We start from the raw sequence: 12,968 nt of genomic DNA, 5'->3' as shown, positions 1-12,968 counted from the left end.
AATCACTGGTGGTCTTCTGACTGATCTTCCAGAAAGGGAAAAACATCTCTTATTTTAAGCTCCTGAAAAAAGCTCAAACCAATCATGTTTCCACAGCGGCTGTATATATGTATGATGAAGTTACTGCAGTGAGTGAAAAACTACTTTTTAATGACTGTGCTATAATTACGTTTTGTCCTGATCTCATTTGCCCAGTCTTACCAGTCCAATTTATCACTCCACATAATTGGTAATTATGAGGTTGTGTTGCAATTTGAGTAAAAGAGTCATTTATCAATTAGGCAACAATCATCTAAGTGTGGGCGACTGACTCATTTACAGGAGATATTACTAACACTGGACTTGTAGCTCTGCTTCCCTCAAACACACATCGTTATTAAACACAACTTATTCTGTGCTTAGATGCACAAAGTGAAATTTGGCTTTTTCATCCCTTGTTAAACATAATTTCTTATTTGAATTGATATGGTGTTCAGAAAAAAAAAACAATCCGAACATTACATCACAATATAATCACTAAGTCTCCCACAGTAAGTTTTAGAAGCAGAACATTGTTCAAAGAGGCATAAATTTACATCTTGATTATCCGGCTGTAATATCACAATTTTAATGGAGCTTCAACAATAAGTCTAATTAATATATAGGTTTAGAAACAACTAATTCCGTTAGTCCTTTTGAAGCTGTTCTGCTAATTGACTCAGTAAATTGAACACCTCTTTATAATAATAATAACTTCACGAAGCACCTTATAAAACAGCACAAACATTTAACTTTTTTGGATCAATGGGCTCCATAATCAGCAGATTATCTGATAATGAAAATAATAGTTGATGGCAGAACTAATGTTAAGTAGAGATGGAAGGTTGAAATAATGTTTGGACAAGTCATTTTCTCTTCTCTTCATTAAACAGGGTTTATATTCAACTATCTGTCAATGCTCAGGTTGCTGTCCCTGCACAAATCTTAATGTCTCCCAGGATGGAGACGTACAGCTGCAGGAATAATGACCTCTGTCGCTCTGTGTGACGCTGAGCCTCTGAATATGCAGATGCTGGATGTTTTTGATCCTTCGGCACGTGACGGATTTGATGGGGAGTTGCTGGTCACTGAGGGACAGGAGTCGCATCCTTTGATATTGCAACTGAGAGCAGGAGCTGAGGTTGGTATAGAGAACAGAATCAAGAACACTTGTGACGACAAATGCTGGAGTTGTTTAAGTGACCTATTGCAAACTTGAAACACATATGAAAGTATATTGACAAACCTGAAGTTGTTGAAATGCACCGAGTCCACCTGTGATTTTAATGGCGTGCTTTAATGCCTCACTGGATCGATGAACTCCAGGTTGTACATCAGGACTTGAAACAAGTACACAACCTACTGTAATTCTCTCAAAGCACATCTTCTGCACTCGAGGCTTTGCTTTCTATTAATACTCCTTGAAGGATCATCTGAGCGCTACAGCAGCGGTTGAGTAGTTTGAATCTACAAATGGACTGGAGCTAATCGATAGCAGCAGCCAGTAGGAGGGATAATGTGGGTGTATCAAGATGTGGAGCCGAGGCTATTTCATGCCCTGCCAGTCTCTTTCTTCATCAACCTCCTGTGTGCACTCATAAATAATGTACAGGGAATTAATGTTAATGCATGTGATGAAAAATGTATAACCTCATGAAAACCTATAGGAGGAAGTGACCTATAAGTTGTTGATGTGTCTATTGCACTGTGCTGGAAAACCTCCTGTTGTGGTCGCTCACATAGCCGCACACAAACCCACTGGAGTGGGATGATGGTAGTTCAAAAGTACAGAAGAATTAATTCTTATATATGAATAATTGTATGAAAGTGCTTCAGAGAGTCGGTGTTTATGCAGCTCCTGCTGTATCGGTGTTATTTCTGGCAGAGCACTTATCCAAACCAGTGTTTTCTAAGTGTGTTTTAAGATCGTGGGGTCGTAACCGACTGTAATTAGGCCCGTGGCCACGCCAGGCCGAGCTCTCGGTGCTAACAGGAGGTTAATTACGTCCACTTCTCAGTTTCATTGACACAAACCTTTTTTTCTTGATTCAGAAATGAAAAACTAATCAGTCCTCGTGAGCAGCACAGATCTGGAGGGGGCGGTAAGGTGATCTGCTGTGTGGTGGTGGGCAGCTCCACGCAATATGAACCACGCACTAATAGACTTCATTAGATGCCCAAAGCCAGGAAATGTGGCACTTTGTTTCCCAATAAGCAGAAAGCACAATGATAAACAGACACCGTGATGATAAACCATGATTGTCACAGAAACAAAGGCTGTATATCTTTCATCATGTTTCAGATTCTGTATTTCATCATAAAGAATGTGCCATTACAGACACAGTACAACTGTAGGTCATCTATACAGAGATGAACTGATTAACTTAATAAACAGGAAGGGTCATTTTCATTTATCCTGATATGTAGCATGTTGATCCTGTGACAGTTTGGCTTTTTGTGTGAAGTCATGTAGAGTGAAAATGTTTCATATTAACAGAATCAAACACATAAATGTCCAAAAACATGTTTGTGACTGTTTTTAACTCCATGAAACATAAAGCAAACAGTTAATAAGTGGAAAAAGACATGATGAGGGGACACTGACCATCTTTAAAAGCTTCTCAACACAAAGCCAACTGATTCACCATCGTTATAAAAACGTAGTGTTTCAGGAGATGCTGTCTATAATTCAAAATGACATTATCAGCTCTTTAAAACAGCAGCTGAGTTTGTTTCACTCAGCCAGGACACGGGAGAAAATATGTTTTACACAAGTGATGACGACAACTGCAGATTTCACCCAATGTCTCCCGCTGACGTCATTCTCAGTCTCATTGATTTTTCTGTTGTATCTCTCCTTCACTGGTGAGAATAAGCTGCTTACAAAACCTTTGGATCATTTTTTCGTGTTGAGGGATAAACTGGATAATTACCTGATGTTTGCCCCCAAAAAGGAAACTGAATAGAAGGGAAATCAGTTGAGTTCAGACATTTTGTGAAGGTGGGAAAAGAAAGATGTTTCAGAGCAGCGTCTCAGGAAATGTCAACTGTCTCTCTTCCTTTTCCTAAAGTGAGATAAGATGATTTGGTTTTTAGATAAAGCATGAACTCAGGATCGCGATCACATTAGGTCGTGTTTGTCAAGCGTAATATGTTGTTAAAAGTGTGTGAAGTGAGTTTTATTCTGAACTGATTTGATGCTTTGTGTAATAATGCGGCTTGTTTTTCATTTGACTGTCAATGTGGATTTTTATGTCAAGGTTATGTTTTTTTCACCCATTTTGTTTGTTTGTCAGCAGGATTCTGAAAAAAGTACACAACTGAATTCTATGATATTTTGTGGAGGGGCGGGGGAATAACTCCAGTTAGAATCCTTTTCATTTTTAGTGTGGCTCTGGTTTCACAAGGGGACTGCTGGGCCTTGGCGGAGATATGCTTCCCACTGAGTGTCCTGTGTTTTTGTTTAAAAAAGTCAAAAGAAGGTGGAGTTTTGAGTTTGTATGATTGTATCATAAGAAAACAGGATCTTTTGGAGCAAGTGTTTGCTGTTCTGGAAATGGAGGTGGAAAGGTTTTGGTGTTTTTCCCCTCATCTCAAAACCCGGCCTCCATTTTAACAATACATCGAAACACTGGTCAAACTCAAGAGATTTCAGGTTAGAAATGCAGCAATTTAAACGATTATGATGGAAATGTTTGTTACTGAACTCTTCGGCTGCAGCTCTTCCCTCCACCGACAATGACTGCAGCTCCATCTTGTGAAGGAATAAAGCAAGTTCATCTGATGCTTTGTCAGTGCAGACACAATGAGCTTGTTTGCCCCCGAGCGCTGAACAGGAAGTCTGTTCAGAAGCACATTTTGTCTTCCTGCGGTGGTGGTCGTGCGGATCTTACGTTTTGAGACAGACAGTGAGAAAAGCGTGACTCTGAGGCACGATGGGGCAGAAACAGAGGGAGACAGACATCACTGCAGCATCAGTAGATGGCAGTAGCATCACACGGAGGCATAGCTGCTGATTAATAACCTTTACATGAGATCATATCTTTTATAGACAAAGAACAAGTAGCCTTGAGCTGTGGTAAACAAAATACAGCCTCGATCATTCTTCAGATGCTGCGTGTGTGAACCACAAGATCCCATCGTGAGATACTGTTGTTTCAGTTCACAACCTAAATGTGAATCAAAACATACGTCTGCAGTTTATTACCGGTCTTCAGCGTGCAAGTGTTAATTCCTGTTAATAATAAAATGTGTGGACTCTCCATGAGTCACACTGCCGAATTGAAAAGTGAGATAAGTTAGAATAGCTGTCATCATTCAGTCACAGATTTAGAGAGTGTAGACTAATTGCATTTGCCTTCTTATCTCATAAATTGGATCCATTCCCGAGCTGGGGATGGAAATCCCTGTCTCCAGTCAAGGAAGGAGGCCTGTTTTCATGTGGATTTTCAGAGGCGTAGAAAAAAGGGCTGCAGCGAAAAGGGGGGGGGGGTCATATCCAACCAGGGGAGAAAACATGACAGATGCTGCCTTGTACTGGCTGCATGCACCGGCGTTAATGGTGTGAGCAGCATTAGAAGCCGAGGCTCGCTGCAGGCACCAGCGGCGGCGGCAGACACTCGCCGCATGAGAGGTTATTAGAAACATTTACATGGCTGTGCATTTGAGTGCAGAGAGGAAGCAGCAGCTCTGAGGTCAGGTTCGAGCCCCCTGCTCTGTAACGTCTAAAAGCAACCGCCGCCCGACGCACAGAGATCACAGCTGAATCAACATGTTGTTTTTCTTCTAAATTATACACAACGCAGCAGCGGGATCACTGTCACTTCACGCACCGTGCAGCATATACCTCTCTGTGGTCTGCGGTGATCTGGAAACTCTTTCCTCAGTCATTACTCGCAGTTCAGGCAACACACAAGATCTGAAAATAAAACACGAGGTTGCTCAGTATGCGCTCACTGTACAGCGTTTCTCTCCTTTGCAGGCATTGTGTGATCTGCCAGTCTCGTGTTAGCACAGGATGCTTGTGCAGGGCTTTGGTCTCTGCGTCCTGCGTGCTCCCTGCTGGCCCGACGGCCAGATGGGTCAGTGACTCTATCTGGGGCTTGGCGAGCCCCTTCTGCTCTCAGCGAGGGTCCACTCATGGGATTGAAACCCCAGAGACCAGAATCATAGAAGTGGGATCACAAGCTAGATGGGTCGCAAGCTGAGCTGAGACATACACACACAGACACACACAGACACACACACACACAGACACACACAGACACACACACACACACACACACACACATATATGCATTCAGCGCACATGCGGGTACATTTACAACGTGCACAGCAGGCTGACGTGAGTTACATATCAAACTCCTGCAGGAGATAGATCTGTCAGAGGGGAGAGTGTTTACAGATTAACAATGGAATTAACAAAAGAAAATGTGATTTTACTCAACGTGCCTGAAGCGGAGGCGCTCTTTTATCGTTTCAGACAAGCTGTTGAGGAGGGGTACATTACTGAAGTGAGATTTTTCTCTGCCATGTCATGTGGAAATTTAGTCCAGTCATCTTCAGCTGTTATTGCAGTCCATTAACTCCATTGTGAAGATACATAATTGATGCCGCCTTTGGGTAGAGTTTAATCAAATGGAGAGCGCTCCACACTCCACCGCCAACTGAAAAATGAGACACAGAATATTCAGCAATGTAGTTTGTGAGGAAAGACTATAATTCACGCTTTGAATTGATTCATAATCATTTGACTGAACACTGTCCTGCACAATGGCTAGAGTCAAACCAAACCCGTCACCATTAAGCTTTTAGAGGTGGATTCATGTGAGGGATTAATGAGGCAGACTTGGGATCAGTTTTAAGGAGAACGACACGAAGTAAAGTAATTTGTTTTCTACTAATCTACTCCGAGACAAACAAAAAGCCAGGAATGGGATTTGTTCTCTGCACCTTTTGGGTTTTTCAAAGTCACTTCATCTTTGTTTGATGTGGATTTCTATCACTCCTCCCTAACTATTCATTTCCATTTCAGAATTTGTTTCTGTTAGGGATTTACTTTACTTTGAAATAACAGTGATCTGTGTGGGAGGAGGAAACGCATTGTTTATTCCATGCTCCTTGAAAGGGCTTAGCTCTCTAGTCAAATTCCAGAGCCAGCCAGCACTTATCTCTGTCAGCTCCTGTTTAAGCTACAGATGATCTGCCTCGGTTCAAATGCTGCTGGCTTTTGTTGGTGTTGTGAACCTGAGCTGCGATACGACATTAAAAATCTACTACTTTATTTTACATGAGCTTCTAAAGGCTCACGCAGCCACATCACAACAAACATGCAACACATTCGCAGGTTGTACGCCAGCACTTTCTACTTTCTTTTCTCCAAGAGTCCTTTTTTTTCTGACAGGGCGTAAAACGGGGAAGCAGGCAGATAAGTGCACCTACTCGGCTGCGAATTCAGAAGAGCGCTCCTCCATTTCTCACTCCACCCTCTTAATAACACAACAGTCAATTAAATCCACAAAGAAGTCAGATATGTAATTTTCAAACAATCATTAACTGGGGGGAAGATGGAATTGAAACTCGAATAGGGACGAGATAAGAGGGGGAGACAGTGAGAGAGGTATAACAGTAATTATAGTAGAGGCAACACATTCTAAATGCCCCAGCCAAAAGATGGGTGGAGATAAAGGAGGTGACTGAGCTAATTGTGTACTGTCAGAATCCATATCTCCAACCACTGTCAAGTGAGCAAATTTCATATGTATTCTCTCCACCCACCCAACTCCCCCCCAGGAGAAAAGATGGTGCGATGGAGGGAGGGGGAGAGAGAGGGAGGAATAAACACCAGGAGACACTAATGTGATGAGAATGATGCCTGGTCTCTTCCGCCGATTAAAAATGCAATAACGCTGTGACACAAACACACGGTGCAGCCTGAGCATGCAGGAGCGAGAAACAGCTCTGTGAAGTGACACCAAGTGACCCAGGACTCATTTATACACTCAGAGAAATAGGAAGTGGTTCTTGTGTCACACGTAAAAAAAACAAAAAAAACAACAAAGCAGACAAACGCACTGGAGATACATTCGCTGGATTTGCATGGAAGCTTCCTCTAGGTGATAATTAGGGCCTATGAGAGGGAGGATGGTTTGAGTCACATCTAATCACTCTCTGTCTCATTGTACGGCTAATTATGAAAAGCCTAGTGTCAGTGTGCCTGTAACAGTAACCGTCTCAAGGTTGGTTTCCTGAGAGATGCAGAGAAGACACCAGATAAAGAAAGAGCATCGTAAGGAGGTTTGTGAGTACAAGATGCAACTGAGGGGAAAAAGTAAGAAGAGTGAAGAGTGTCTTTATCCAGCACACATTACATCAGGCCTCAGTTGGTCACTGACAGGAAGCAGATAAGGTTTCACTCTGGCTGGAGTTGGATAATTGGACATTTATGGAGAGATAGGAGAGCCTGGGGCCCAGGAGCCATGAAACAGAGCTAATCTAGAGGCGGCATCAGTAAATTGTCTGTGAAAGAGCGCATCAGGAGTTCTGACAAGATAAAGAAGGCTTTCCTCAAAGGCGGAGCTGGACCGAAGTGACATGAGAACTCAGACAGGAAAAATACCAAAAAAAACACCCAGAGACTTTGATGCTGCCACTTACACATTTCACATGAGGCGCAAAGTGAAACGTACGTTTAATAGAGCAGCGGTGTCACCTTGTCATCTGAATTGGGTCATGCAGACTTGTAATTCATACACGGTGCAGACAGTTTTGACAACTTTGTAACTAGACAGCTTTTAAGAGTCAGATCCCCAAGCATGTTTTTTTTTAAAAGTCCGTAAACTCTATTGTTCAGCTTCAAACGTTCCACGTGCATAACAATCTGTGACTGACAGTCGTCAGAGTTTGAAACATTGGGGTCCCGGTGCAGCACGCCTTCCTCTCCGTCCACCATGATTAGTTTCATCCCTTTGATGTTCCCCCCTCTCGACTCTCCCAGGAAAGTGCAGCCTGCAGAACAGGTGCACACGGAGCAGGTGGGCCCCTCACGCTGCAGCCCAGAGAGGTGGAAACTGGAGGAATCCAAACCCCACTCTATGCAAGGAAGGGGAAAAACCTCCTCCCCCCACGCTTCTGTTTTTTAATATTTTCTGCATTTCAAAGTTTCTTTATTTATAAAGATCTAGAATGGAATTGCTCGAGCCATTTAGCATTTCTGTTCTTTTTGCTGAGCTGCAAATCCAAAGTCTGTTCAGCCCCAGCTGATTACTTACACAGACACTGACACAGCCAATTAATTTGGTGGGGGAGAGGCTAGTCTTAATTGGGCATAAGTGGGATTTTTCTTGGCCGGGTGCAGCAGAAAATGACAGACTGTGTGTATGAGAAGTAAAGACCATCTGGTCCCACAGGAGCTGAGAGAGATGCCAAACAAATGGAAAGAGAAACAACAGAAAACCTGTGTGGGTAAGGATCTCTGTCCCTCTATTTCCCCCCTTTTCTCTGCATCTCACTCTCTCTCTCTCTCTCTCTGTCTTGTTCCCACACACAAACAGAAAAGAGGAATCAGCATCTCAGTCATATATCATGTGCCAGCCTGGAGGGAGACACTTACCGGCTGTAGGAACAGGAGTCCCCCCTATGAGTGGTCTATTCATGTTTTTATATAATAATCAATGTCGAAAATACCAACATTATGCTTGCAGGCAGGCACGGGGATGAAGAGCGGTTAGCTCGTAAAGGCCCGGTCATCAGCAGGACAAATTGATCTGACATGTTATATTATTCACGTGGGGGATTGGTGGCGAGAAGCGGAGGGAGCGACAGCGAGAGGGAGAAGCAACGGGGATGAGACGGAAAGAGCAAAGGGTGAGCGGAGGAGTCGGTCAGTGGACATCCCCTCCTCTCGCCGGGGTCTCGTCTCTGCGTGACAGCGCTGCTCAGCGAGCTCGCTAATGTGCCTCGTCACAGGGTGGGACAGTAAACTAGCACATGACATTTGCATCGGTTTACAGAAAGCCGTAAACAACAGAGTGATTAATTGTTCTTATTCATACGCCAGTGTAAACATGCCCTCACACACTCACAGGGACTCACACTGCACAGAAATAACTGTGATATGATGTCAGGTTTCATTGTAGAAAAGATAACAAAATGATTTTATTACATGATCATAGATATCACAACATACTTGCATGGTTGCTCTGTTAATAATGTCACCCATTAATGTACGAAAACGATGTAAAACAAACATGCTTGCAGATCAGGACGAGGGAAGGTCACCAACAGATTAAAGCCATATTCTGTGGTTTAACGCAGCTCAGTCTCGGTAAAGAAAAAACACAGCAGAATGATGCTGAAGCTCATTATCATTGTTCAGAATTTATTTCACTCTTTTTTTTTCTTTTTTTTTTGTTTACATCTAATATAACAGACATACATTGGCACATGCAAAGTGAACACTTTGTGGTGCTTGTCAATACCATCCAAATCCAATTGAACAAAGACTGGATATCTAGTTTTGTACTCCAAACATGAAAATACTCTCAAATATTTACAAAAAAAATATACTTACAATGCCCATCACTCTAACATAATAATCACCTGGGACTGATCGGAGTTGATTTTGGTAAATCAAAATACTGTATGTGGCAGAGCTTGCTGTTCAAGGTCATCAAATTAACTCCAAGGAAAAAAGAGGCACAGAAGAAAACCACTTAGAAACAATACAAAACAGAAATTGATAATGGGAACCCCAAGAGAATATGGCTTTAATGACATTTCAAAAGAAAATATCTTGAAAGCAGATCGTTGTCCTTTTTCTTTTTTTTCTCTTTTTTTTTTTTGCGTCTGTCCTCTTTCACAGTGACCCCCTTTTAGCAGGCAAGTTGTTCTCTGTCAGAGAGAAGGGGGCCACAACAACACAAGCTTAAAAACTACAGTTTGGTTCTGGAGGCCCAACAACACTGGCCTACAGCTGTGCTAGTTTCTGCCAGGACTCATGTATCATGTCTGGATGAAGGTTGGATGCTATCCACAGTCCTGGAGTGCATAGGTACTGCAGGTGCTGGGATGCCTGCGCTCTCTCTCCTTTCTCTGTCTGTCTTCCTCTGTTCCGCTACCGCTCCCTTCCCCTTTTCAATCACAGATAAAGGACAAACTGCATTCATTTGCAAGCAGATCAGATCCTGAGGTTGTTGTAACTCACATATGTTTTCTTGGTTGCTTGACCTGAGAAGAGAGTATAAAAAGGAAGATTAAGATTAACTATGAGAAACCAAACAAAAGAAAAAAGATCCTTAAAATTTGCAAGCAGAGGCAGACAAACGAAAGGCTTTTGGAAACTCATCCTACGGTGCTGTTGCCCTCTTATCATCAGCTGTGTGCAGTCGGTGGCAGCGTTCTGTGTCCCGGTGTGTTATTTCAACACTCAGTGCCCACGTGTAAAGCCTGAGAATCTATTTTCAGATGTTAACTAGCGATAAAAAACACATACACCACACAAGTGGGCACCAAACAAATGCTAGGGCATGCAATGTGATCCCAGTCTGCATTGCCATGGAAACATATCTGAATGTGGCTGAGAGCCTAGGTGCTGTGTGTGTTTGTCCTCTCGTTATATCTGGCGTTATGAAAACCAATTTGAGTTTCAAACCTTTAGGGTGAGGGAATTCTTTTGGAAACGCAGGTCCCTCTGGCTTGTCATGACTTCTTGAAACGGCTGTTTTAGGGCATGAATTCAGTCGTATTAAGGTTATTCTTTGGATTCAGTTGATATTGGGGCAGGGTGTGACGCTGCGGTGGGTAAAACTGGGATAAGATGAATGAAAATGTAGTAAGCGAGTAGAAGAATGTGTATTTCCACACACACACGCAGTGCAATATGCATTTTCTTAATCACAGGCATTGCTGTAAATTCTCATCCTGCTGCTTTAATGTCGCTATGCCGACCAACTCCCATGGGCTATGCAATTAAAGTCCCAGCATTTCTTTACAGCTGCATTTCGTAGTCTCGGCCAGAAAGAGTGATGAATAAAACATTAGTAAATGTACAACCGATTCTTGTGGGTAAACCACAAATGGTCTTCAGGAAGAGCCGTCAGTTTGATGGAGGTGGTTCCGTTTGTGTCTGTGTGTGTTTACTTGTCTCGGCTCTACCTACACTATCCTCTACATTGTTAATATTGATGATTATTCATGTTTTGCCCGACTGTTTGTTAGGTTTTCTCACCACAGAACTCGTTGTTGATTCCATTAATTATTTCTGGAAGGAATCAGAGCATCCACGTGTGCCTGTTTAATTCATGTACATCTGAGAACAACAGGACAGTGAATTCTTTCAGGATAAATCCTCCTGCCTGACAGGTGTAATCATCACGATACTACACTGTATCAATACCAACAGAAATCCGCAGAACTGTTAATGCTCCTAATCCTATAAATCAGTCCAAGTCGTCTCATACGGCGCTGACGGGCCCTGAAAGGTATTTCGCTCCCTGATGTTTACAGGAATTGACGGACAGTCTCCAGGGACGGTCGTGGCACAGTTCAGGTTTCGGGTCGGTCATGCACATAAATTCGCCATTAATAAATGTCACTTCCACTGCTGCTAAAAAAGAAGGGTGAGAGGAGGAGAGAGTGCGCAGGGAGGAGCGCCGAGGCGATAAGACATTCATGTAGGGAGAGACAGAAGGTGAGAGACACACAGAGCAGATGACACGCTGCACTTTTGGGAGGGCCTCCCAGAGACCACGTGCCCTGCTCGGGGACTTTTGATGTGCTACTGCGACAGATGTTTAGGTTTCACCCTCCATGCAGAATATGTAGGTGCTGGATGAGCCACATGTGTGACTGGGAAGGAATGCGTTCCCAATCCCCTGATACACTTGCATCATCTCTCTGACTGAATGTGCGTAACTCACACATTCAGTCACACGCTGGTACACACGTTGCAAACTGCACACACAGATGAACCGTCACAGTTGGACACATACACACACACACACACACACACACACACACACACACACACAAGCTCATTCGGCTCATGACAGATGAGCGGGACAACTGTTGGGTGTTTGGAGAAATTCCCGGGAAGATCTGTCATCTCATAATTCAGAGAGCGGTTGAGGGGCGGGTGCACCTGTGGGTGCCATGATCACTCTCTGTGATTAGAAGCGTTGCAGGAGAGGAGGTCTCTGCAGCCTGTGATGTGAGATTTGCATTATCTGTCAATCATCTGTCTCCATCCTGACAACAACAGAACAGCTCAGCGCTACCATGGCAACACTGGGTTAAAATACAGTTTCTGAAGTTTTCCAGTTTTTAGTGTTGGTGTTGCTAACCCAAAACAAACACTACATCACCTACCTGGGAAGATATGCAGGCCATCCCACTCATGTACTAATTCCCAGCATTACCTTTGCTAACAGGATCATGCTTACTGTTTCAGATGAAGGGTGGTATGAGTAACACACAGCTTCAGAGGCAGATTATCTTCCTCTGTTCCTGGTGACAAAGCCCTGCTTCTTCAAATCTCTACACAGCAAGTCCCCCATCTTCTCTCATTCTCTCTGCCGTGCACACGGGCTAAAGGTCAAAACCATTTATCAGGAAACAAGATGACCCCGTCCATTCTATAGGAAGTTATACAGAGTTTTTATCCAAGTAGCCACCCAATTAAACTGCTGGAATGGGACTTTCTAATAAAGAAGGGATATATGAGAAAGATATGAGACCGAATGGTGAGACATCTCATTCGGTCTTCCTATATAATATATATATACAGTATATATAATATTTTTACAACACTGATTTAGAGTTTGCAAAGTTTCTTATTGAAAATAAATATTGCATTCAGTTTAAAAAATAATAAAATATGTAAGATCACCTACTTTGCATTAATCAGCGGTCTAGATAACATGTAAAAGGGTTTATAACACACCATCATGTCC

General features: G+C 43.0%; 1 protein-coding gene across 3 annotated transcripts in view; it reads right to left on the bottom strand.

Annotated features, from left to right (window-relative positions):
* Nucleotides 1–9,376: 9,376 nt before the first annotated feature.
* LOC109635286 (metabotropic glutamate receptor 7-like) overlaps nucleotides 9,377–12,968 on the bottom strand; it is a 91,977-nt gene continuing 88,385 nt past the window's right edge. For 2 of the 3 annotated variants that reach the window (XM_069526926.1, XM_020096383.2), the window contains exon 10: nucleotides 9,377–10,148. In XM_069526926.1, coding sequence (XP_069383027.1) covers nucleotides 10,045–10,148 — 104 coding nt within the window. In that variant the 3' untranslated portion in view covers nucleotides 9,377–10,044. Of the gene's footprint in view, nucleotides 10,246–12,968 lie in introns of all 3 variants that reach the window. The other variant, XM_020096384.2, reaches the window with a different exon arrangement.

The sequence above is a fragment of the Paralichthys olivaceus genome, chromosome 6, assembly GCF_024713975.1.
Source record: "Paralichthys olivaceus isolate ysfri-2021 chromosome 6, ASM2471397v2, whole genome shotgun sequence".
Lineage (NCBI taxonomy): Eukaryota > Metazoa > Chordata > Actinopteri > Pleuronectiformes > Paralichthyidae > Paralichthys > Paralichthys olivaceus.
Note: the sequence above shows the minus strand (reverse complement) of the source record. Positions and strands in the feature narration are given on the sequence as shown.